We start from the raw sequence: 26,371 nt of genomic DNA on the forward strand, positions 1-26,371 counted from the left end.
GGAGAAGATTACTCCCGATTCGGAGAGATACGATACGGGCTTGTTGGTAGTTCATCTTTAGGAAGTTTTCTTGTAGCGCACGTAAATAACAAGAAGAAATGGGGGCACATGCAGACAGATAAAGCGCTATCTTTTAACAAAGGTTGATTTTAGGTACATGCTAAATTTAACGTCCCCAAACGTATAAATGCATGACTAAACACAACTTAACCATTCATCTTGCGGCAAAGAGTAGTGCAAGTCCTTTACGTCAGCCGAGAAGACCTTAAGTCTTTTATATAGTTGGCTTCTACGAATGTAAATAGTTCGTTAGAATCTTTAGTCATGAAGGCATCATTTATCTTCAGCAGGTTTAGCTTGTCTAAAAGATAACTTGCAATGGCCTTCTGCCACTTGCCATTCTCAACACAATTACTCAGAACGGAATGCCTTTTTTATGCGTCTTGGCACTAAAAAATACATCCAGAGTAGTATTTATAATTCCAACTGCTTTCAAAACTTCGCTTAGCTTCATGTCGCGGCAGAACGTGACAACTCGGCTCCTCACTTTTGCCAACAAAATTCTTCGTGGCCATAGAACACATCACTCATGGCATTGCTAGCTTTTTCTTCGGAAGCGGGTGCTACATATGACCATTTTTCAGAACTTTTAAGCATGTACCTAAAATCGACCTTTGTTGAAAGATGGCTCTCTACCTGTCTGAATGTGTCCTCATTTCTTCCCGCCGTTTACGTGCGCTACAAGGAATCTTACTGAAGACCCACCTTCTGGTCATATTAGACGAATGCATAGGGGATCCAGTAAACTTTCTTTAGTATAAAACCGCTTGTTACACATATGCTCTCACTAGCCAAACCAAACCATGCTAATCACTACGCTGCAATAGTGCTTGGATTGCCATGGCAAGTTAAACCTTATGACTTCATAACGATATCCAGAACCATATCGTCACCTATTCACACAAGCATGTTTTTTTATGGCAGCTAGCAACGTTATCACCGTGCCTCTACGTTTGTGCGTTCTAGACTTCCTCTTTATCCCGCCACGACTGCGTGCGCTTCTTCGTCTGTAAATGTAGCTTTGCCTCAGCAGTTGAATAGCTGCGGAAAAGCATACTTTCTTGAATGCAGAGACGTGATCAAGTGTCACAGGTGGCGGCGAAGCGTTGGGAATTGGACGACGCGCTGTGCCCGTTTCGATTGCGCGTGTATAGGAAAGCGGACTGGGGCCAGCTGTCACCGCCTTTAGAGATGATTGCGATGCCGATCGACGTTCTGTGCTCGGTATGTGTGTACGCGGGTCTCAATCTGCCGTCGCGCTTCGTCTTTGCGGGACTCATTATTGGTGGCATCTCGTCCGCTTAATTAAGCTAGAGAAAGGAAAAAAAACGAAACACGCCGCATTTCCTATTACAGCAGAAACCTCATTCCCGTGAGGCAATAGTGGCATCGACGGTCGGTAGTACAGTTCACTTCACGACTTGCGATCTGCACATTCAGCAAAATGTAAGCCATGGTTATGCCACAAAGAGACGAGGAGAATGGCATCCAATATTGCACTTTATTAAATGGTTCGAGAGGAATCCACTTGGTGAAATAAACTAAAACTGCTACGCGAACAAAACAAATAACGAGGGAATGGTGCTCTTTTAGGCACCAAACTTGCTTTTTATGAAAATATCTAGGCCTATTTGTCGCGGAACTACGCTGTGAAATTAAGAATTTTCAGTGACAAAATAAAGGCAGCGAATTTGGATATTTTCTACGACACATTCACTTTTCTGAAAACAAACTATATGTAAAGGGTTTAGTGAAGCCGGTCATATTCGAACACACAAGTAAGAACAACAATTTCTACTTCCTTGGTCGACTTTTACGTCTAGGACTATGAATAAAGGCAAAAGCTCTCACCTCTGTAAGAAAACAAAACTGAAATCTTGATTTGCAGATTTATATGGTATTTTCTGCAACACTAATGGTCAAAAATGCATACTTTTACAAGCAGATGTTTCACAAAAACTTCAGTGCAAACCTTAATACACTTAAGCAACAAACGTTTCACGGTGACACATCACACTTAAAAAAAAAGAACTCGCAATGATGTGCATTAAACTTCACCACAATGATTGTAGTAACCGATGGTGGCCACTGTTTTTTACTGGAAACACTTGAACGCGCCTGTTCGGCGAATGCACGAGAACCTCAAAAACTGATCTGTTTGATTCGATAATGTCGTACTAGAAAGAAAAACGAACGGCGTTGTGTTGAGTGCTTGGCCGGACGACAGCAGCACAAGTCTGGTTATAGGAGTCGTTCTAGCTTTCCTGCAAGCCACTGGACTGTATGCACATCTTTCGATTTGCCCCAGTGTAACAGGGCTATTTTCACGTCTCCTTGCCTTACCAACGTCATTCACCACTTTTTCGCTCCCCTATACCCACCCCCCTCCCCAGTGTAGAGTAGCTGGCCAGGGCAAACTAGCCCAGGCCAAGCTCTCTGCCCTTTTGTCAATTAGTTATCTTCATGTCTCTGCTTTCATTCTACCAGAAATGGTAGGCAATGTTTATCTTGACTAGTGTTGGCACATCTTGCATAAATGAAAAAAAAAACTTAAAACGCCAAGCCTGCGCGGAAGGAGCAGCACAGTCACAGCGAAAGCTAGAATAGCGGTCTTTCAGAGCCTTTCAAAACACTTATTGGTAACAACTGCAAGCGCACTTGCTTGATACGCACTATGGCATTAACAATAAACTTTTTGGGTGGTAAGCTGGCATTTGCTATGCTATATTTCGTCATTCTTCTGAGAAGCGTCGTATCCACTAAACACTTGTAAGAAGTTTTGCGTCACTCGTTAATGCAGTGGCTGACGACGATGAGGAATTATGGCTGAAGTGGGTATTCGCCACAGGTAACAGGGGAACAAGAACAAGCTTTTGTAATGGGTTACAGCAACAGACGACCGATGGTAACCGTTACGCTATTCGCATTGTGCGACGACTGCTTGTTCTTCCGCTGTTTTAAAACGCTTTATTACTCGTATTAGCGCGACTGCTTTCCCGACATTTTGCCTGCCTGAGGCAAGTTTGCCAACAAGTACCAAGCACCGGTGTGGCTCCGTGGTACAATACTAAACTTGCACCCAGCGGAACCGGTTTCGAACCCCACTGTGTCATAGGTGCTAGGCCATGCCTGCCTAAGACAAGTTTGACAAGTTACAAGCACCAGCGTAACTCCATGGTATTATATTGGGCTGGCATTCAGTGGACCCGGGTTCAAGCCCTACTGTGTGAATGGTGCAAGTTTTTTTTTCTAATTTTGCGCAGTTTGGTTACGGACACCGGCAGTGGCGGCGGTGGCGGACAACTGCGCGTGAACCGAGTTAGGATGTCATAACAGCTTTCACTGTAAAAAGGGCTCGTCACTGGAGCCATCGTTTCGAGAGAAACGTTGCTCTCTTCAAACAAGCAGCTGTCGTGGCATTGAAGAAGATCAGACCACTTCTCCAAACATTTCCTTTATCGAGACTACATTCAACAATTCTTTATCTCTTCAAGCCCCCACATCCTTCTGAAGTTTTTCCCTGTTTGGCTGAATAATGCAGTTCCAAACACTATTTACTCACTATGTCACAATTCTAAGTATTGAGTTTCGTTAAGTTTTTTTTTTCTCTTCACCTGCGCAGATGCTTCTGGCGTTCCTACAGTGGTCACGAGCCGGGTAGGTGGTGACGCTGCCCTTCCCTGCCACCTTCGTCACGCCACCCAGGACTCGTGGGCCGTGTCTGTGTCGTGGTTCAAACGGGGCCTCTCAGCACCCGTCTACACGGTCGACATGGGCTCGGGAAACTTCCTGCAGGCGAGGCACCGGCCAGCGCATCTATGGTCCGGACGCGCCTATTTCTCGTCGGCCGACGAACCAGCGCTACTCATGATCGGAGACGTCGCCGCGGCTGACGCCGGATTGTACGTGTGCTCAGCGTTGTTTGCCAACGATGCTCAGCGCAACTCCACCGTGCACTTCGTCGTAGTCGGTGAGTGCTAGTTTACTATGGCATGTGCGACCATTCGGTTATAAAAGGGGAACTACTATTTTGCATCTGCATATTTTAGCACTGAAATAACTGAAAAAACACGATCAAAAGTGAGCAATTCTATTGTTAGTGATCCCTGAATCATAATGGTAAGAAATCTTATAAATCTTATTTGCTACCCTTGGCAGCAAACACACCAAACTTTTGTTATAACAAGGTTGGATTCCAGTCTAAGCTTATGCAAAAGCAAAATAAAACTTTAGATAGAAAGACGCACGACACTGCTATTGTACAGCAAGTAGCCTACACCACTGCCTGCATTAATTGATACCTGCCACCACCTAGCGAACACTGGCCACCACTTAGCCAGCATATGGTGGCACTGGCTGATATGTGCATATAGTAGGCCAGCTTTAGCCATCATACATCCATACTTAAGGCAAAGCTCCTCTCAGTCTAAGCTTGTCATGCGTCACGCGTAGCCCCGCCGCGGTGGTCTAGTGGCTAAGGTACTCGGCTGCTGACCCGCAGGGCGTGGGTTCGAATCCCGGCTGCGGCGGCTGCATTTCCGATGGAGGCGGAAATGTTGTAGGCCCGTGTGCTCAGATTTGGGCACACGGGCCCGTGTGCCCGTAGGCCCGTGTGCTCAGATCACGTCAAAGAACCCCAGGTGGTCTAAATTTCCGGAGCCCTCCACTACGGCGTATCTCATAATCATATAGTGGTTTTGGGACGTTAAACCCCACATATCAATCAATCAATGCGTCACGCGTAACCGAAAGAATTGACGAGAAAGAAAAGAAGGTAGTATCTCCCGAACAATATAATAGATGGCGCTGTCTCATAGAAGTACATACAAACTGCTGTTGAGTGAGGATATTCTAGATGGCGTTGTACTGCTGCTCTTCAACTGGCTGCTGCGCGGGCTGTGGCTGGGTACATGGAAAACGAGTACCTCTCTCAGTTTCCTGGATAGTCTCTTTACGTGGCGGATTGTTGGTGGGCCATAGACGAAGCAGAGAGACGGGCACGTTGAAGACGCTTGCGCTCGGCTTTTTTGACTCGCGTCTCGTCGGTGTTATCCGTGCGCCGTCTGCCTTCTCGAACGCGATCAGACGCTTGGACACATACACGGACGGACAGACACATGAACAGATAGACGGATCGACGCTTCGCTCTGCTCATTCTTCACTCCGTGAATATGCTGTAATTTTTGGCAGCTTTAGTTAATACTGGACACCATCAAACTGTGTTATACCCGGTGCTGATAGAATGCGAGTAATTGCGGCATGCGAGGGCAGTACTTATAAAGATTTCATAAGTTTGGGGGGGGGGGTCATGTAAGGTTCACGCACGCGCATGCATCTATAAACACACACACACACACGCACACACACACACACACACACACACATACACACACACAAATGAGAGCACACGTATCACAGCTCTCCCAGCTCCAACCTCGCTTGCCCCCCCCCCCCCAACACCTCACACACAACAAAAAAAAAACATAGACACGCACGCATGCATGCACGCACCAATTACTGGCTTTGTTCTTTCATGTAACTGGTATGCAAAGCGCTCGCGTCCCTGGATACATGCTTTTCTAATTCCGGGAATATGCTTATGCCTAACACTAACGTCGACATCGCCTCGTCAATCAGTGAGCGGACGGACATGCTATATAGCCGCCACACGCAATGACCTACGCGACAAACGTCTCGCCTGGTCCAAAAACGCGTGCGCGATTCCGGCCAAACTAATGAAGCCTCACCTCCTTTCTGAGCTATTCCCATGCGTGGAATGTGCGGCGGCGGCCAATTAGGACCACCTTAGTTCTCCGGCGTCGTGCTATTAGTCTCGCTGGGTGACGCGTAGAGCGGTGCTGCTGCGAACTGCGTTCGCGTCCAGCACGCACCCCGGCGTGATCTCTTTATTGGTGTTCTTTTTTTTTTTTTGTCGACACTACACATAAAACCAGGGCAGGCGTGCGAGGTCTCGCCACGGGTCTCGCCCAATTTGCCGCCGGCGAGACGTCATTTCCGGCTGGACCAGAAGAGAGCTCCAGCGCTCACAAAGACGCGGCTACGGATGAGAAACGCCACAGGAATACTGAGCGGGAGAGAAACGCTCGGACACCCTTCCCTGCCACGTTCACTGTATTGAAATGGAGTGGACGTACGCTGTTTGTAGTGTAAACGTGGAATCGAGCAAAACAATCAGTCGTCGCAAATAATATAGGAAGCAAATAAAAATAAGGGAGGCATGTTTACCGGATCACAATATCCGGTTTTCTGCCGTTCAGCATGAGAAGGAAAAAAGTTGGCAGCATATCCACGGAGTGAATGAATGAGAGTGGGGCGAAGCATTCGTTCGTCCATTCGTTCTTGCTTCCATCCGTTCATGAGTCCATCTGTGTGACCATTCATGCGTCCATCCGCCCATCCGTGCGTGCGTTTGTTCGTGCGTCCGTCCCTGCGTTCGTCCATGCATCCGCTCCTGCGTCCGTTCATGCGTCCATCCATGCATCTGTCTGTGTGTCCGTTCGTCCATCTATTCAACACTCCAAGTACCACCATCTCGCATCTTTTCATCATATATTCCCCATATAGAAGCACCGCCATTTAGCGGACATTCCAAGGACTAAACGAGAGGTGGCGCATGCACACTTTCTTACGGCTTGCGCTTCGGGTCTACTTCCCACCTTTAACCACCTCGAGTTCATGGTATATACCAGTTCGCAGTAGTCATGGCACTGCGGCCCAACGCTCGCTTAACCTTTCTAAAACCAAGGAGGTTACACCCAGCGAGTATAACGTAGCAACCCTTTCTTCTCAGATAGTGCTCAATGTACATGCCAATGGCTGCTGATGGGGATTGCAGCTTGCGCGTTAACTAAAAGCCAAATGCTCCTGTCTCTCATTTTCCATTAACAGCCATTGGCATGTACATTGAGCACTATTTTTTATTGTTCCACAACGCACAAAAGAAATTTCTCACCGGCACCCCCTTGAAGATCACAATGTTATAGTCGTTACATACTACAACGGCTACGAGGGACAAACGGGTGCTGCTTTAAAAAGCTTCGCCCCTAAAAAGTGAAAACAAAAGAAAAAGAAAAATAGGAAAGCGTCTTGTAAAGCTCAAGACTTTCTTATGAATATTTGTCCAGAATAAGGAAGCGGATAGATGAAAATAGTTCGAACAATTTTGCCTGTGGCCGTGAACAGGTATATGATATGTAGCTGTTCTCATTTAGATAAAAGAGGTACCGTTTGACAGTTGTTATTGGGAAACTTTTTTAAAATACTGTATATGTAATCCACAAAACAATTTTATTGCGTTATAAAAGATGGAGAATAAATTGTACTACTATCCCTGCGGACCAGCAAGACTGAGAAGAAAAAGAAAAAAAAAAGTCAGGTGGTGGTTCACGAAAGGGTAAGAAAATGATTCGAGGGAAGGTTCAACGAAGGCGCTACGATGGTGTAAAGGGTTTAGTCTTGATATCTATTAGGAAGGACCCCGGAATTTATTTACGCATCTACTTATTTCTAACGTCTATTCAGGCACAATATAGGTGTCACGCACCTATTGTAAAAACATTACAGAGAACTGTTACATTATTTGTTTATTGAAATGAAAATATATTAAGCAGTTGTCACCAGTATTACGTACCAGCTTCGAATTCCACGGAGTTTCTAACACGAAAAGTAAACTTGACAAAAAAAAAAGTAAGATCAAACTTGGAGGATGCTTGCGCTTCGTCTTCTATCAGAGCACGACATAGTAATCAGGCTTCGTGTGAATCGTCTTCTCGATCGCCAGCCTGGAATCACTACTTGATGCATGTCTCGACCTTACTGTAAAAACAAAAAGTGGCTGTGCGTGCAGAATTCATTGTTTCAAAGTATCCAAGATTGTGTCGTAGGATGTTTCAAAGTATTTAAGTACAGTTGTTAAATGCCCACTACGTAGGGATGGAAGAATATTCGAAAATTCTGAATAATCAATCGAATAGTGCGTACTCAAATTATAGAATATTTTTATTAGCTTTCGAGCAATCAAAAACAACAAAAATACTCGGAGGAATAAGACGTGCGAATATGAAGGGGTAACTTTTCTCGTTATCGCCGTCGAGTAACTTTTATGCATGCAGCCGATATACTCATGGTGCTATCGGTGCCATATTGATAACAGTATGAAGGCGTTTTGCTTAAAACTCTGTTGTCGTCCAAGAAATAGTGTCAGCATTCAACTATATCACACCGTGACGTTCGTGGTGATGTTAACACGTGAAAATTTTAATATTCATGAACCAGTTTTGTTCACAAAACTTTTACGAAGTACCACTTTGATTGATTGATTGATTGATATGTGGGGTTTAACGTCCCAAAACCACTCTATGATTATGAGAGACGCCGTAGTGGAGGGCTCCGGAAACTTAGACCACCTGGGGTTCTTTAACGTGCACCCAAATCTGAGCACACGGGCCTACAACATTTCCGCCTCCATCGGAAATGCAGCCGCCGCAGCCGGGATTTGAACCCGCGCCCTGCGGGTCAGCAGCCGAGTGCCTTAGCCACTAGACCACCGCGGCGGGGCGACCACTTTGAATAGTGTAAGTACTGGTATACATTTCAGAATTTATGCACCAGTTTTATTTACAGACCTTTTACGAAGTACAACCTTGAATATTGTAATCATTGATATATTTAAATGTGCAGCTACAAGATATTCCGAATGCTCCAGTGGCTGCTTAGTTAAAATATTTGTGGTATTTCTTGCGACCTACAAGTAATAGTAATTTTTTTGCTAAAGCTGGCGAATATTCGTTTCAAATGAAATGTTGTGGAATTTTTGTGATACCCGCCTCGGTAGAACAGTGGTAGTGTTGTTCTGCTTCTGACCCAAAGGTTGCGGGTTTGATCCCGGCCGTGGCAATTGCATTTCGATTGAGGAAATGAGGTAGAGGTCCGAGGGCGATATCAGTGCCCGTCAAAGAACATGGCCAGGCCAAAAGGTTTGGAGCCCTCTGCTACGGTGCCTCTTATAAATGTATCATGGTCTTGGGACGTAAAGCCTCAGATATTACCCATTCTTAAGCTATTTAGAAAACTGTCACCTTAGCAGCGCTGAGCTGCTTTGAAAATTACTGCCCTAAAATTTGAGAACTATTATAGTAGCATTCGATCCATACTCCATTCACTTTAATCGCTATTCAATTCGTACTTGATTAACTTCTGAATTTCACTACTCGCACGCTCCTACCACTGCGCCATACTTATTTGTTTTCTAGGACAAGGACAAGGGACCCGTACGCATCAACATGGGCAGCGGTTCACTTTGTTGACGCTTTTGATGTTGACGATTATCAAATATCTCTTTGAATTTAGCAATGAATGAACTTTTGAAACACCCACTTGTTGTACAATTCACCGGTGTTAACGCGTGGTGCCATTCTAAACTACTTCCACGCAATATTTTATGCTTTAAGGAGAGTCCTTCCGTTACATGGCGTTCGTATATTATTCTATTTCGATGCGGTTGCGGCCAAAACCGTGGCTCTGAGGAGGAACATCTGCTTGTTACAATAAAAGCATGGGCTTGACTCTGACTCGCACTTGAAACATTTCATTATTGATTTTGTTTGTATATTTCGCAATTTTTAGTGTCACGGACAAGATCATATTTTTCGCTCACAGCCGCAGACGCCACCATAGTCGCCGACTACAAAATGTCTACGATACGAGATTTTTAACTTTATCGTGGTATAATATAGCCTGACGTTCGCTAAGTTAAAAAGTTCTCGTTAAAAAGGCCACCAACATAGGTTTGCCACACACATGCACAATGCACACTTTCCAGTACTTTCTAGCATCGTTTTTCAGATCCTCGTAACTAAACCGTAAAGACGTTTCGTAGCGAAATTAGACAAAGGGGCTGACTGGGCTAGTTGGTTTAGCATACTTGAGATATAAAGGCGCGGAACAACACACAGCGGACAGGAAAAGGATGGGACAGCAATTTTATCGTTCTTTTCCTGTTCGCCGAGTATTTTTTTGCGCTGTTAAACATCAAGGAATTAGACAGTCATGAATTGTTTGATTGCTTTAAAAGAAAAGCGCAAACAAAAAAAGTTGAAGCGCTTTCACTTTTTTGAAATTTATGTTTGATGGGGACGTGAACATCGTATTTTGGCTAAAAAAAAGAAGTTCACTGTGAGTCGATAAATCACTGGTGCGATGTTTCCTTCAGCTAAACAAGCAAAGCTAAGTCTGCTACCCTTTTTCTCGACAAACATGGCGCATCCCAGAAGCTTGCAAAGAATTGCCGACGTGTCCCAGCAAACGCACGAGGTTTGGCGGTAGCCATCATGCGGACGTCAAATATATTTACTTGCTTTGTAATTAGACACAAAATGTGTAATCTCATCAGATTACCTTTACTTCTGTTTGAAGAAAGCTTGAGGAGTGTCAATGTTATCACACGCACGTAAATTGTCAAGTCAACTAACCGGAGGTGATCCATCGAAGCAAATTGAACCTCTAGCTGTTTCATTTATGTGCCCCTTCTCTATCCTCAAGTCGGTGAAAGAGAAATTTTAATATTTCAAACGCATTGAGGAAGTCTAAGCAAACAGATGTAAGCCCTGTTGACGTTAGCCAGTGACGTAAACCTTGTTGAAAAGCGTTGTACAAATGTTCAGGGTGAAAACAACTGGTAGCCACCTCCTCTACAGTGGCAATCGATGATACAAAAAGGGCAGCTCTTCGCTTCGCTATGCTTTCTTCCGTCGGCTCATTAGTGTAGTGGCCTTGTTTTGCTGAAAAGCCCAAGCACTAGCCAAAGTCGATGGCACTACGGTTCTATCGCACCCTCAGTTTGCTAGTAGCTTTCTCTTCTGTTCGTAGCAATGAGATCGTTTCTTTTTTTTTTCGCAGGTAAAGCAAAGTTTTCAGGGTAGTACGTACACCTTTCTTGTTGTTTGTCGTTAGACAAGAGGCACTAATGATGGAACCTGAAGGAATGTTCATACATCACTCCTGCAGTGACTGACCCTTCTTGTATTGCTGCTGCACGGAGACGTGACTTGCGGCTATGTCACGCTTTTTCTTTTCCGTCTTGTACGCGAACGTATACCAGCTTATGGTACGAGTGTGTACGAGCAAGCCCCACTGGCGCCAGATTGCGCCAATGACTGCATGTCCTCGGGGGCAATGAACACACCAAGTTTGTGTTCGAGTAACGCGCGGGGCCTCTTACTTATAGAGTCTTCCTAGCATCAAGAAAGAAAAATGCATTGGCTTGTGATCTATGAGAGTTCTGTGTGTGCATGAACATGTGTTGGCAAAAAGAAGGCGGCATGTTTTCAAAGTTTTCATAGAAAACCTGAATACCCTCCCTTCCAAGTTTTACGGGTTCATTTCCGGGTTCATTCAGGGTTCCGGGGTCGAGTTCATTTAGGCGTGTTTACATGTCGGTTTAAATTGAGGACGACGCAGCGAGCAATGGAAAGAAAAATGGTAGGTGTAACCTTAAGATACAAGAAGAGAGCAGAGTTGATTAGGGAACAAATGGGGGTTAAGGATATCATAGTTGAAATCAAGAAGAGGAAATGGACACGGGCCGGGCATGTAGCGCGTGGACAGGATAAACGCTGGTCATTCAGGGTAATTAACTGGATTCCCAGAGAAGGCAAGTGGTTTAGGGGGAGACAGAACGTTAGGTGGGCAGATGAGATCAAGAAGTTTGCGGATATAAATTGGCAGCAGCAAGTTGACTGGTGGAACATGGGAGAGGCCTTTGTCCTGCAGTGGACGTAGTCAGGCTGATGAGGATGATGATGATAACATGTCGGCAACAGCATGCGTGTTTGGAATTGATTGGACAGGAGAAGTTTCCTCCTCCTCCTGCGCTGTTGTCACGCTCTTTCCACAGCAGTTACTTGCATACCACAATATGTATATAGGTGTAATGCAAGAGGATTCACACCACAAGCTGTATTTATTTCAATGCTTTTAAAGTACCCACATTACATCATAAAGACGACGATGATGAGGGTGATGAGGGTGAAGTTTTCTCTCATGGTAAAGTAAAACTGCAGGGCATTGTTCAGCATTGTTTTTTCAGGTCGTGGAAATTATGCGGTAAAAATGTTTCATGGCGGAGTCAGACAGCATTACGTAGTTAATTGTATTGTATGCGTCCCCATCAGTAACAAGTAGGTTGTATATCAGTAAGCCCATTGGTAAATTTAATGGTACACATGGTAACACATCTTCAAATATGCATAAGAGATATTTTGTTCAAGCTTTGACGCCAAAGTTTCACTCTTGGAATTGAAATTGACTTTGGCAGGAATAATCGAACGGAGTATGCGCTATTGGTCTTCGCCAAATGAGCGGATGCTTTAACACTTATGCCGGACTTTACTTAGCTGATTGCCCCTGCAATTACGGCGTTGTTCGTTCTACCATCCTGACTTTTTTAGGAAGTTCTTCGTCACAAGACAATATATTCACTGCATATTGCGTGAGATGGCCTTAAGAAAATTGCGCGTGCAGGATGGTTATTTTCGGAGATAGGTTTCTTCAATACCGCGAATCTTAAGTGCCACACCATTTAATCTAACTACACCGTTGTGCTGTCCTCTTCACCTACCACTTCCCCTTGTCCGCGAGTGGATTTTTGTTAAATTACCAATCTGTATTCAAATTGAGTCGCTTTTTTATATTAGTATTACAGGTTAAACAAGAGCACTGAAGTCAAGATGTGTGTAATGTGACATTGAAAAAACATCACAGAATATTCACTGAGTGAATGATGATCAGTGGGGCGAAGCTCCAGCAGTCCGTCCATGCTTCCGTCCTGTCTGCTTGATCTTGTTTCCGTCCGTCCGTGCGTTTCTTCGTGTAACCGTCCATGCGTCCATCCGTCCGTAGGTCCGTTCATCCGTCTATCTAGTGAACACTCCAAGTAACGCCATCTCGAATCTTTTCACCTTATATTCATTATATACAAGTACCGCCATCCAGGGGACATTCTAAGGACGAAAAGAGGTAGTTACTACTACGTACTACAAACACCGGGCGCATAGCACGCGGCGTAAGGAGCCTTGCCTCTAAAAGGAACTAAAACAATCGTGCTTATTACTGAGTCAACATACTATTTCTTTTTTATTTATAGAATACTGTAGACATGATGAGGGCTAAAGCAGGCAAGTAGATGTTTGTTTATTTCAGCAAAAATCTTTTGAAAACATTTACATATATGCACAGCCAAGCGGAGACTAATCTGTAATAAATCTGTAAGGAAACTTCACGGCTGTGTAGCCTTGTTCAGCAAGAAAGTTTCCCCTAAATTGAAAACGTTCTACACAGTGATCACTCGACTGCCTTCCATGGGTAATGTTGTTTGTCAAGCCTCGTTGATATATAGTCAAGTCGATCCTCCGTGAGCGGTCACAACGTGGTTTATATCGACGTTTCGGCCTACAGCCTGGCCTTCATCAGGATTGAAGGCAGTTTGTTGGTGCTCAGCTTTATACAATTTTAAATCAGAAGGGAGAGAGAGAAAAAAATAGAAAACAAAGAAAAAAAGAAGAAAAGAAAGAAAAAAAAGAGAAAAAGAATATAAGGTGGACTCCCCCCGGGCGCCCCCCTTCCAATCTTCCTTCCACTTCCCCTTCCACCTCTCCCTTTTCTCCTTTTCACCTTTCTGATGTCTGAGGTCTGTGTATGCTTCCTTTCACTAACGCATTCATCCAGACCAGACGGCGCCTCCTGGCTCTGGCGGTTCGGCGTGGGGCAAAAAAAAGCTTCTTTAAGAAGTTCAAGCCTTTAACTACTCAGCGCCCCGTCGACATTCCGTCGTAGAAAGAGGGGTGCCGCGTATTGCGGCAGAGGCTGGTAAGCGGGCGCAATGAGAATTCCTTGCCCGCTTCTGGATTACGCGTGCAGTAGGGGCCTCCCGACTGTGTTTTTAGCACCATTTATTCATATATATATATATATATAGTGCTAAAAAGTGAACGTTCCCGGGGTGATCATAGTATTACCACGTTGTTTCTGTTCTGGCGTCTGGCGATTTGTCATGTCACCATGTGTCACAGGACTACAATACTATTCGTTGCATGTGTCGCTTTACAATGCATTCTCATGCACTCAAGTACCTAAAACTAACAAGCACTTAAAAAAAAGATATTCAAGAGAATTCGTAAGGTACTACTGGTGTGACCTACTTTTACCCATGTCACCCATAGCCATCGGAGCTCCATGATTTGCCGTGTCGGATTCACGACCTTCCCCTCATTGAGGACACGATGCTCCCGAGTTATAGCGAAATTGGTAGAAATTAAGGGCACGCATAGAACCCCCCACCCCCCCTCTGCCTCCGGAGTTCATGGTAGCCATCTTTCACGCGGTCACCGTGCGGATGAACCCGACAGGCAGCCAACAATAAGGGCTGTCCGGTCGCTAATTCTGCGCGCATGAAAAATGCGACGAAAGGCGCTAATGCGCAAGCTATGCCACTCTAATGAGCGCAGCAGTGTGCAGGAGACTCGTCTTTCGTAGCATTTGGGAGATTACGGGGAGTTTATGAAGCGGGAAAGGGCGAGGGGAAAGCACGTGTTCGACACCTCCAACCCCCATCACGCGTACGAAAACGCCCCGCGTCAGGTTAAGCACCTGCGTCTCTGCCGTCCGAGTTGTGGCGCTAATCAGCCCGAAGTGCTGCATCGACTCTCTGGCTCATGACCCACCTCTACCGTCCCTAACATCTCTCTCTCTCTCTTTCTCTCCCACTCAACTATTCCCTCATCGTCGGTTTCCTTCCATATACTTCCCTCAAGGCCGCACGCACTCTGGTTAATTGACTCGGATCACTGGAAGGAAAGCTGGTACACCATTGTTTCTACAGACCAGTAATCCAATTCGGACCAATCGGACCGAGCACGGATATGCATGACGTTGCGCAGAACACCATGAGCCTGCCACGCACTCCTGCATCCGCCGGTAGCAGCCATTATTTCCGGGTGCGAGGGAGTTAATTGCGCCAAGTTTTGGCATGGGTGTGTCTCAATGGTTCATTGAATAGTAATCACATCAGCCGTGTCCCGTGGAGTTCTTTTTTTTAGGGGGGGGGGCATTGGAGGGAGGGGGGTTGTGTTGTGCTACAGTTTCGAGTGGTCATTTTCAAGAGGTAAAGAGGTATCTCCAAGTCAATGTTGAAGTTATGCTAGGATATTGCATAATTAAGATCTTACAGAGGAGGACAAACCGAATCATGTCAGCCCAAGTTGCCAAACTGAGCGTATTGCACGGGATCCCAGTTACACGTGTTTCACGTTCCCATCTGCGTATCAACAGCGAAGCAAAACAGACTAATCCGACTTCGCGATATGTTGAGATGAAGCCGAGCCCACCATCTAGTGAATATGATGCTCGACTGTTTGCTCGAAGGCGATTAGGTCGAACCCCGACCTCAATGGCCACGTTTTAATTGAGGGGAAACGTTAGAGACTCACGGGCTTAGATTTATGTGCACGTTGAAGAACACCAGAGGGTCAAAATTACCGGAGGACTCCTTTAAGGTGTCCCCTATAGTCATTTCACAGTTATTAAGCGTGAAACTTCGGACATTATTATAAGATGAAGGCCCGGTTAACGTGTATAGCGTCTCACTAAAGCAGTCATAAATTTCCTTCGCTCTACAAAGTCATATAGACAAAACCTTCTTCCCCTTATATTCACAAGGAATCCAACGCCATTGTCTTTAGCAGAATACATCTCATGACTTGGTTATCTTAGGTACGTCACAAAAATCACTCACGAAGTACATCGTTGACCAGGCGACCTTCCGAACGCACCTACTGAGTAGGTGTCTGAAAGAACGTTGAATCTGTATAATGAATATACTCAAAACGCTAGCCGCAAACCCTGAAAAATATCAAAATAATTGACCGTTGTCATCGTGAAAGCACAACAGGAATAAGTTTGCCACCGGATATAAACACAGAAATACAACACCAACCAACACCTCACTGACTGAAATAAGGCGAGTGTTCACTTGATTAGCATAGAACGCTGAGATATCTAAGTCATGCTGTCTTCCGAATAGCTCTTTCCGAAACTAGTCGATGTGTTTTTTTCAACGCTTATATCACGCATTGCTCATTTTCTTCTGTTTCCAGCACGCGTTGAAGGATTATCTCGTGTTGTTTCGTTTTTCGCCTATCACTTGTTTAATTCTGCTTTCTAAGATTGAAAGCTACATGAACCTCAGTGAGAGAAAAAAAAGCGGGAGGGGGGGGGGAAACAGAAGATAAATGACTGATTCTGCAGTGCGTTGAGAGAGAAAATAGAAAAACAGAAATACCTTTACCAGAATTATATCGCATAAGTAGATTTGCATAATCATTGTGTGAGTAAAACTTGGGAACACTGATTATTTCATATGCGTAGATATTTTTCAGTTTAGATATGAACAAAGGTGAACCTGGAAGAATGAATTATCTTTGATGCACTGCGTTCAAACAAAACTTTGTAATGTTTAAGACACTCTTCCTGGCCTTCCTTCCTTCATTCAAATTTACTTTACCTTCCTTAGCATTCAAATATTTACATGTATTGCTGTTTCTAGGTCTTTGATATAGAAAAAGATGCTTTTAGAAAATGATAACTCATTCCCTCGTTGCGGACGAAGCCCCCTCTAAAATGCGAGCTAGTCTACGTCACGCCACATTTGAAATTAGCTCGATTATATATTCTTCTACATGGCCGCATGTATTACTCACACTTTCTTCTCCTTATAAAATAATTGCTGCTGCTCAATATTGACAAACAATGCGATACATTTTTTCTTGCAAGAGCATCAGAGGACACTCTTGTTTTCGTTTCAAGCGTATCCCATCGAGGGCTGACTTCCATTTTTTAGAATTCTAATAGGAAGCTTTCTAAAAATGAAATTAGACGGTACTGGTTCAAGTTCACAGTTACATTAAACACCAGGGCGTAGTATTTCTTATGATGGCATCTCTCTTTTTTTTTCGCCGGTTCATTAGTGAAGTGGCCTTGTTCTGCCATGAAGTCGGCGACTCGAGGGTTCCTCCACTTTACCGTACCCGAGAGCAGTTACGGAAGTAGGCTGGTCAATTAACTATCACAATAAGGGACGAAAGTGAATCGACTTTGCTTGAAAGTTTATGAACGACATAGTGTGCAACGATGAGTGCGCCCCAAGGCAAACTGGAGGGGCTGAAATCGCCGCAGAACCTGGTGGAGCACATTGCAATCACGCGCTCCTTTCTGCATGGCCTCCGAGATTCAGTTCAGTATAGGTGTGCGAACCGCAGAGTTAAACCAAAGAATACACCAGCGCACACGAGCGCCCACGTGCAAGTTCCACTACCACACACCTAAATCAAGGACTTGGAATGCCTCTATGAAATATAATATTTTGACGGAAGCAAATAAGAGAAGACAAAAAAATACAGATAGAAATCAGCAAAAAGCTTCAATAACACAAGTGTACAGGGTAGAACTGCTGAAATGGCGAAGCCTGCGAATATTTCTGTTTAAGTTTTTCGCGCGGGCTTGCGTTGTCAAACACGCGTGCGCACGCACCAGAAATTCATTGTGCCGTTTATCGCGTGTGACCGAATCTGTGTAGTTCGTATGCACAAGCATAGATGCATTGTTTACCCAATGATCGCGGAGACAATGAAGCAAGCCAGGAAATATTTCCCTCATGCGTTACTGCACTCACACTCTCGCGGTGCGTGCCTGTACGCATGGAGTTTTCTAAAGTGAACTAGAGGAGACTATGTCGCTGCAATCGTTCAGCGACCATAGGAATGATGGGTAGTACACACATTTGCCTTGTATTCGTACATTCGGTCGAGTAATTGTACTTGCGGCTATGTTAAATGCTATGTTTCAGATTTGTTTTGAAAGAAAGATTCAACCATTTTTAACTCCGCGGTCCGATTTGGAAAGGTAAGTCTAAAAGGATAAGGTGGTGAAGCGCATCCGCTGAACATTTTCTTATTTTTGCTTCGCGAAAAAACAGTTTCAAGCCACCTGAATAAAAACAGAGCCAGAGGCAGGCCAGAAGTACGAAGAATAGACAAATGTGTGTACTGCCCATTGTTCCTATGCTCGCTGAAGCGCCGTGCGTTGCAACTCCCATAGAAATCTCTCTAGTGTATACTAGGAAACTGTATGCCTGTACGGAGTGGGCCAGTCATTGGATTGTCGGTGCACCCCCCCCCCCCCAATCTCCTACCGTCTCTTGCCCCTTAGACGTCTCAGCTTGCGCCGGCGCCCGATAGCTCTATTGCCGGCCGGCTTCTACTGCTTTCTCTACACACAACGGCAGTGACCGATGGAGGGTCTGTTGTCTCGTCCCATAAGAGGGATAAAGGAAACCATGCGGAGGAAGGCAGAAACACGCGAGGCCAGTTTGGGACGCACTATTCCCGGCGACAGTGTGCTGCTTCCCTAGCGGGGCTTCTCTCCCCGTTCCATCCATCCCCAGTAGCCATCGCCATGCGTATTGACGAAAGAGTCAGTCGCGACGAATGACCTGACGGGGCCGAATCTTGCCGGATAATGCGATTTCGTCGTTTCTTCTGCTTCTCGTCGTCGCCGCTGAATCTCCGGCCCTCCATTCCAGCCCGACGGTGTCGTCAGCGTCGACAACGACGAATTAGTTTTTCCCGTCGTGCTCCGTGGCCTTGTTTTCCCCTTTTTTGTGGGAGGCCATGCCTGTCGCCCTATCTGATGCTTGTCTTCCTTCTGTTTGCCCTTTTGCCCAGAACCCGTTAGAAGTGTTTCTCTTCCCGTCTGCGTCCATGATGGCGGCCCGGAGTACTCGGACGCAGCTCCGTGTGTTCTCAATCAAGTTCGGGGAGGAAGTTGCTGGAAGCGACATCACTGGGTGCTCTAGTAGATACGGGCTTTGCCCGTAGTAGATCAACGAATTGCTTTGTTGGCTTTTCTTATTTCATGGGACTTTGTAGCAGAAATCAAGTGAAACCTCAATAAGGAGAAAGAGGGCTGACATACACATCAATGTACAAAATTGCGACTTTCTTTCCTTGCGAACTGCATTCACGTAGCCCTTTGTGACTTTTAAATTCAATGACAAGAAGAGGGAGGAGGGAAGAAGTAGTTGGAGAAAATTTTGGGCAGTGATGAGCTAGCCAGAAAAGCTATTTCACATGCTACTGCATGCGGTGCGATAGCTTACAGCACGTATGGGTGCGGGGGTTGAACTGCTTATATTGAGATCGTGGGTTTGGTTGCAGCCACTACCATCCCACTAGAGTGAGCGTTAAAGTAACGCGAGAAATTCTTGTACAGCGCACTGGCTTCCACGTAAAGAACACCCATATATATATATATATATATATATATATATATATTAGAAAATAGGTGCAGATCGAGACAAACAATATAACTTTATAATTTTGGCAAGTATATATTTCATTATGAACTCGCTTATCCTGCATGCCGAAACTCGCACGAACTCTATTCCTCTACCCTAAGGTGACCAGACTACACGGGACTCTGCGAACTACCGGCGCTGGTTCGTGCGGTGTCATCATCATCATCATCAGCCTGACTACGTCCACTGCAGGACAAAGGCTTCTCCCATGTTCCGCCAGTTAACCCGGTCCTGTGCTTGCTCCTGCCAATTTATACCCGCAAACTTCTTAATCTCGTCTGCCCACCTAACCTTCTGTCTCCCCCTAATCCGCTTCCCTTTTCTGGGAATCCAGTTAGTTACCCTTAATGACCAGCGGTTATCCTGTCTACGCGCTACATGCCCGGCCCATGTCCATTTCCTCTTCTTTATTTCAACGATGATATCCTTAACCCCCGTTCGTCACCTAATCCACTCTGCTCTCTTCTTGTCTCTTAAGGTTACACCTACCATTTTTCTTTCCATTGCTCGCTGCGTCGTCCTCAATTTAAGCTGAACCCTCTTTGTAAGTCTCCAGGTTTCTGCTCCGTAGCTAAGTACCGGCAAGATACAGCTGTTATATACCTTCCTCTTGAGGGATAGTGGCAATCTACCTGTCATAATTTGAGAGTGCTTGCCGAACGTGCTCCACCCCATTCTTATTCTTCTAGTTACTTCAATCTCGTGGTTAGGCTCTGCGGTTATTACCTGCCCTAAGTTGACATAGTCTTTTACAACTTCAAGGGCACTATTACCTATCTCGAAGCGCTGCTCCTTTCCGAGGTTGTTGTACATTACTTTCGTTTTCTGCAGATTAATTTTAAGACCCATCTTTCTGCTCTCCTTGTCTAGCTCCGTAATCACGAGTTGCAATTCGTCCCCTGAGTTACTCAGCAATGCAATGTCATCGGCGAAGCGCAGGTTACTAAGGTATTCTCCATTAACTCTTATCCCTAACTGTTCCCATTCTAGGCTTCTGAAAACCTCCTGTAAGCACGCGGTAAATAGCATTGGGGAGATTGTGTTCCCTGCCTTTCACCCTTCTTGATGGGTATTCTGTTGCTTTCTTTATGAAGCACTATGGTAGCAGTTGATCCCCTGTAGATTTCTTCCAGAATGTTTATATATACTTCATCTACGCCCTGATTCCGCAGTGTCTGCATGACGGCTGATATTTCTACTGAATCAAACGCCTTCTCGTAATCTATGAAGGCTATGTATAGTGGTTGGTTATACTCTGAGCACTCTGCTCAGAGTGCTCAGAGTATACTCTGGTTATACTCTGGTTATACTCTGCTCGTGCGGTGTATCAGGACACAACTGTCCATCTCATCTTTATCTTACTGTGGCTCTTTTTTTTCTCTACGCTATCTGTTGCACATACCCTCTGGGCAGGGCTATCAACCGGGCCCAGCTTGGTAAATCCACTTGCCTCTTCGTTTATTTATTTCTCACTCACTTTAACTATTGTAGCACAAGCCGGTCACATGGATCATTCCATTTACTGCTAATTTACTCATTTCTTTTCTCTTTCTTATATTTCTATACCTTTTTCCAGTTTCGAGAGCAGAATAGTGAAGAAGGCATGTTTCCGGTTAAGCTCTCTGCCTGCTTTCCGTTTAAGCTCTCTCACCCCCATTTTCCCACAACTGTGCGGGGAAGCAACTGCTTCTTAGTGTCAGAAAAACTTCCCTGGCATTCTTTTTAAGCCATTGCATTATCTTTTACAGCGAAAGCTGTTATGAGATCACTTTTCGGGTCTCACGCAGTTGCATGTTGTCCGCCGCCGCCGCTGTTGTCTGTAACCACATCACGCCAAATTTTTTTTTTTTTACCAATGACACAGTGGGGCTTGAGCCGAAGTCCGCTGGGTGCCAGCTCAATATTCTACCACTGAGTTACGCCGGTGCTTGTGACTTGTTGTCAAACTTGCCTTAGGCAGGCTTGATTTCGGGAAAGCAATCGTGTTAATACGACCTATAAGCGTCTTAAAACAGCGAAAGAGCAACCACTCGTCTCACAATGCGATTAGCATAACGAGTGGGCTGTTCAATACTCCAACCTATTACAAAAGCTTGTTCTTGTTTCCCTAATAAATGTGGCGCATACCTACACCAGCCGTAATTCCTCATCGTCGTCAGCCGCTGCATGGACAATTGGCACAAAATTCCTTACAAGTGCTTAGCGGATACCATGCTTCTCAGAAGAATGACAAAGAAATCGAATGCCGACCTATTACCCAAAAGTTTATTATTAATGCCCTAGTGGATAGCAAGCAAATGTGCTTGGAGTAGTTACCCACTGAGTGTTTTGAAAAGGCTCTGACAAGCCTCTCTTCTATCTTTTGCTGCGACTCTTCTGCGCCTACCGGGCAGGCCTGGCGTTTTTTATTGATCTAAGTTAGAATGTGGAAGCAAGATGAGTTGCCGATACCTAAGTTCGTGGTTGGTTCATTGAGTGAATATCCGCGACGAATACTCGCGGCGCAACACAGCTGTACTCGCTGGCATTTGCGTCAAGCACCGAGTCCAAGAAGGTGCGTGAGCTGCCTGCCGACACCCGAAAATTGAATCTTCTCGGTGAAGCACACGGCTTAGATTGTCTTCTTTCCTGACGGAGGTGGCGTAGCAACGCAGGAAGCAACGGCGTCGGCCTCCAATAACGTTGATCTCTTTCGCAACGTGCGCTCAGGTAGACTCGAAGATCTCGTTATCACCTGTTTGCAGGCTGATAAATTTTTTCACCACTACTTGGAATGACTCTCCTCTGCAGGAGCTCGGATGATCTTCTCGTTGCGTCATGTCTCTTGCGCAACTTTCGATGCCTTCTTTCCCAATTTTTTTTTGTCTCAATTTCAGCAACTTTCCGACATGCCTCTATCTTTCGTTGTATAAATATTTATTTATCCTGCCTCAATTCTGGTTTATTGGCATCAGACAATTTGACGCGCTCAATAACCACTTCGGTTTTGTCGTGCTGAGCTGTGTGCATGATATCTAAAGCATACAAACACACCTTGTGTGCAAGTAACACATATTGAGTACAGTGTATGTTAGTTTTCAAAGTTTGCGTGCGTGCGCCGGCACGTGCATAAATGTGTGTGTGTGTGTGTGTGTGTGTGTGTTATGCGAACCTTCACACGCTCACTGCAGATATATGCATATCTTTCTTTTTATTTTAGGTTGCAACTTGAAGGAAAAAAAGAGCAAAATTATATGTTCAGCCGCACACTGAACATATCAAAATATTCAGTGGGTTTTTACGGTGGTTAATTTGTGGAAGAGGCTTTCTAGTTTGGGCTGCAGTAATTACGTTAATGCACAAATATTCGCGAATAATATAACTATAGCACCGATTAAGAAAATCACAAACCGAATGATGTTATTTAGGGTAACATCCACAAAATGGCTGAAATCTGATTTCATGCTTTACGAGATGTTGAGAGCCGAAACACCGCCCAAAAAATGCCCACGGTCGTGTGTATGGTAGCTGCTAACTGCTTCGGTAGCTTAGTGTTGGTGCACCACTAAGTTTTAGGATGCAGGTTAAAATCCCAGCTCCAGCGGCCACATTTTCACATGCGTGAAATCTAAAAAGGATGTGATCGGTATGAAACTCATCTACATTTAAGTGCTCGAAAAGAAACCACAGGTTGCAGAAATTCGGTTGAAGTATCGGACGACGGCATGCTTGATAAACGTATTGCTTATGGTAATGACGTGTAAAACACATGCAATTACGGTTCTTTTTAAAAACTTTGGTACGTCTTAATTTCACCCCCCAAACAGTGTTTTACTATTCCGATCGTGGCCCCTCCATGCAAGAGTGGCTGGCAGGTCAACGATGTCCTTACGTAATCATTTCATTTTTTACTGGCGATACTGTAGGGGTGCTTCAAAAGCTGCCGATCAAAGATTAGTTTTTTTGAGAAGTCTATTGTCAAAGAAAAAAAAGGAAGAACGAAAGAAATAAGCAAAGAAAATTAATGAATATGTTCATATGGAGAGAAATTCAGTGCACTGATCCAACATATCTAGTGAGTCATATCGCAACTGAGCTGTGAATATGGCAGCTTGTGGCAGCCCGGAGTTAAGTAAATGTCTTATTTGAATCTATTGAGTGACACTGCTGTCGTCTTTATAAAGACAACTATATTGCCGACTTTGCTTGAAATGGGCGTGGGAATAATAAGTTTGTCCCAGAATTAGGGAGCACATGAAAGGTACTTTCTGTAAATTTCGCATGTTACTTTGTTCCCCAAAAAAGTGGGAAAATGTCACATCTAATGAAAACACAGGGTCATCTAAAGCCAATATCCATGTATATACGAGTAAGCAGACAACACGTAAATGTCACATAAGGACCAAGCTTCTCATATCACTTGCATTACGCTTGGAGCCTTGTCCTTATAAGGCAAAGGCGGCACACACTGCGTGCTCGAAGGCTTTCCGTGGCAGCCTTTTCCCGGCTGTCGAATCTCGCGTGGCGTAGCACCCATAGACGCAAACAAGGAATGCCTCGGTATTCCTTCTCAACGACACTGTCGTGAAGCAGAGGCCGCAGTGCTCGAGGAGCATGTAATGATCTCGGCGTTTGGCACTCGTGCGTACAAGAAGAACGGGACTAGACAGAACAACTGTAGCGAAAACAAGTAAACCGGAACAAAAAGCGTCAAGGCAAAATGGGCGAGACGAGCACAGATTTTGCCGGCGGAGAGCCATCAAGTCGAGTTGGCCACCCCTGTTCAATAATTCATACGAGAGGAGAAGAAGTACGGGAGCAGCTGGTTACGTCACTGCCAAAGGGAGGCTTGTACACGCCGCATACCAATAAACTACGGCGCTGCAGTTCGTGCAATACACACGTTGCGGGGTACCGCGTCGGCCATGCTGCTTCCCCAGCAACACTACCTGGCTGCCATGGCAGCCAGGTCTGGGAATCTGCTACCCAGCATCACGCGCCAGACTCCCGGCGAACTCCTCTGACGTCATGTTGCATATATGCACTGTATATACCGCTTCTGTATCCTGGCGAGGCGCGTGCATGGTGCCACCTACGGAGAGGCGAGGCAGTCCAGGAAAAGAAAACAATGCAGTAGACGGATTCAGAGACTTCTCGTTTTTTTTTTCTCTTGCGGAGGGTGGCCCGCAAACCGCGTGGCGGCATGACAAAGTCGTACCAAACAAACGGCTGAATATAAGGAGAACACGACTGGCCGCTGAATTGGTATATATGTTCCATTCGTTTGAGTGCTCCCGCCTGAACAGCAATGGACGTGTGCCTGTCTGTGTGCTCCCCTGGCTTTTTCTTAGCTCCTACGATTCGGCTGTTCATCTTGCCACCGCATATTCAGGAGCCCCCGCAGACGCAACGGCGACTAGCAGCGGCTGGTATAGCTGCGTGGTCCCCCGCAGACCCGGACAGGAACGGACGCTAGGTTTACGACCTCCGCGGAAGAACCCTGCTCGCGATACGACTTCCCGCCTCGTTGTTGATGTATGCTTGGTCTTTACTATAGCTTTTCTCCTTGATTCCCCGCATCATTTCTAGAACTCTCGGGCTCGAACACTACGGCTCCTGAACGACGTCGAGAATTCGGGAAGCGTGCCAGATCGACGAGTAAATCTGCGCGAAAGGGGGAGAAAGGGTGTGAGAGAAAAAGAGCAAACTTAGAAAAGACGATGTACTGCAGGGAGACGAGCCACCAAATAACTTGCAGTGTGCGCGTAAGCTGCCACTGTTTCGCGCCCTGCTCACCACCAGAAGGGTCTGTGCCAACGAAGGTGTGCGCATACGGTGGAGGGAGTGTTGCGAAGTTGTCAGGGCAGTAGAACTGAACTTTTAAGAAATAAACAGGTGTAAGATGGTGGTTGCGGGGCCCACTCCTGAGGAGCTGTGGGAGCTGAAAAGGAGCCGGAGAAGACACCTCTCCCGTTCAGTGACGCTCCTTCTCTTTCGCATTTGTTGTTTGCGAGTGTGCCAGGCGCACGAAACGAGGAGCGTATAGTAGAACGTAATCTTCCGCGGAGCCGCCTTAACAGGCAGAGCAGCCTCCTACCTCCGCCGAACGGCTCATGTTTACGAGGCATCCTAGGAGGGGTTCCCTGCAAATGAGATTCCAGGTTCCGCTAGGACAGGGCCCGCATGCTTGCGAACCGGCAGCCGCTGAAAGTATACAGAACGTGCACCTTTACGGGTGCGTGCGTCATCATGTCTCCTCCCTCTTTTCGGTGTTCCCTGAACATATTGTATTGTCCCCACCACGCGCGCCATCGAAACAGTCTAGCATGTCCCGTGTCTCATTCAGTTGGCGGGTGGAGGGGGGGGGGCTATGCAAGGTTTGGCATAAGGGAGTTCAGTAGAAGGAAGAAGTATTCCTGCCCAAGCACGTAAGCGATCCACGCTCGCAAGCCCGCGTTCGGTTGTGGGTGGAAAGCAAGAAACCGGTGGCGCAGAGCGCAAGCTGAGAAGAGCGCGTGATAGGAATTCGGATACGCATTTTCATAAAATGTAAGCAAATCAAAAGCAATCAGTCCTGAAAACGAAGTTATACGTTGCGTTTGGAAGAGAAAATGTGCGCTGACAGCTGACGTCTCACGAACGCCCTGTTTTATTTTTCGTGTCGTCGTTTCGATCCCCTCTTCCACCTCGCAGCCCCTCTACGATCTATATATATTTTTTTCGCCTTTCTTTTTTCCACGAAGCTATCACCACTTTCACGGAGTGTGGTAAAGAGTTCTTTTTCTCCACTATTTCGAGTTCACATCAGGGCCACCATTAGGAGCTCCCTGCACCTGTTTCGGACGGACGTAGTGATTCGATTGCAGCCCTCTTTTTATTCTCTCGCTCTTTGTTTTCCTGTTCATG

At 45.6% G+C, this 26,371-nt stretch overlaps 1 protein-coding gene across 1 annotated transcript in view; it reads left to right on the top strand.

Annotated features, from left to right (window-relative positions):
- Positions 1–26,371, top strand: part of LOC119166827 (roundabout homolog 3) — a 238,878-nt gene that overhangs the window by 128,401 nt on the left and 84,106 nt on the right. Inside the window, exon 2 of the mRNA XM_075891441.1 lies at positions 3,683–4,030. Within this exon, the coding sequence (XP_075747556.1) occupies positions 3,683–4,030 (348 nt within the window). The remainder of the gene's footprint in view (positions 1–3,682; positions 4,031–26,371) is intronic.

This window comes from Rhipicephalus microplus, chromosome 1 (assembly GCF_043290135.1).
Source record: "Rhipicephalus microplus isolate Deutch F79 chromosome 1, USDA_Rmic, whole genome shotgun sequence".
Lineage (NCBI taxonomy): Eukaryota > Metazoa > Arthropoda > Arachnida > Ixodida > Ixodidae > Rhipicephalus > Rhipicephalus microplus.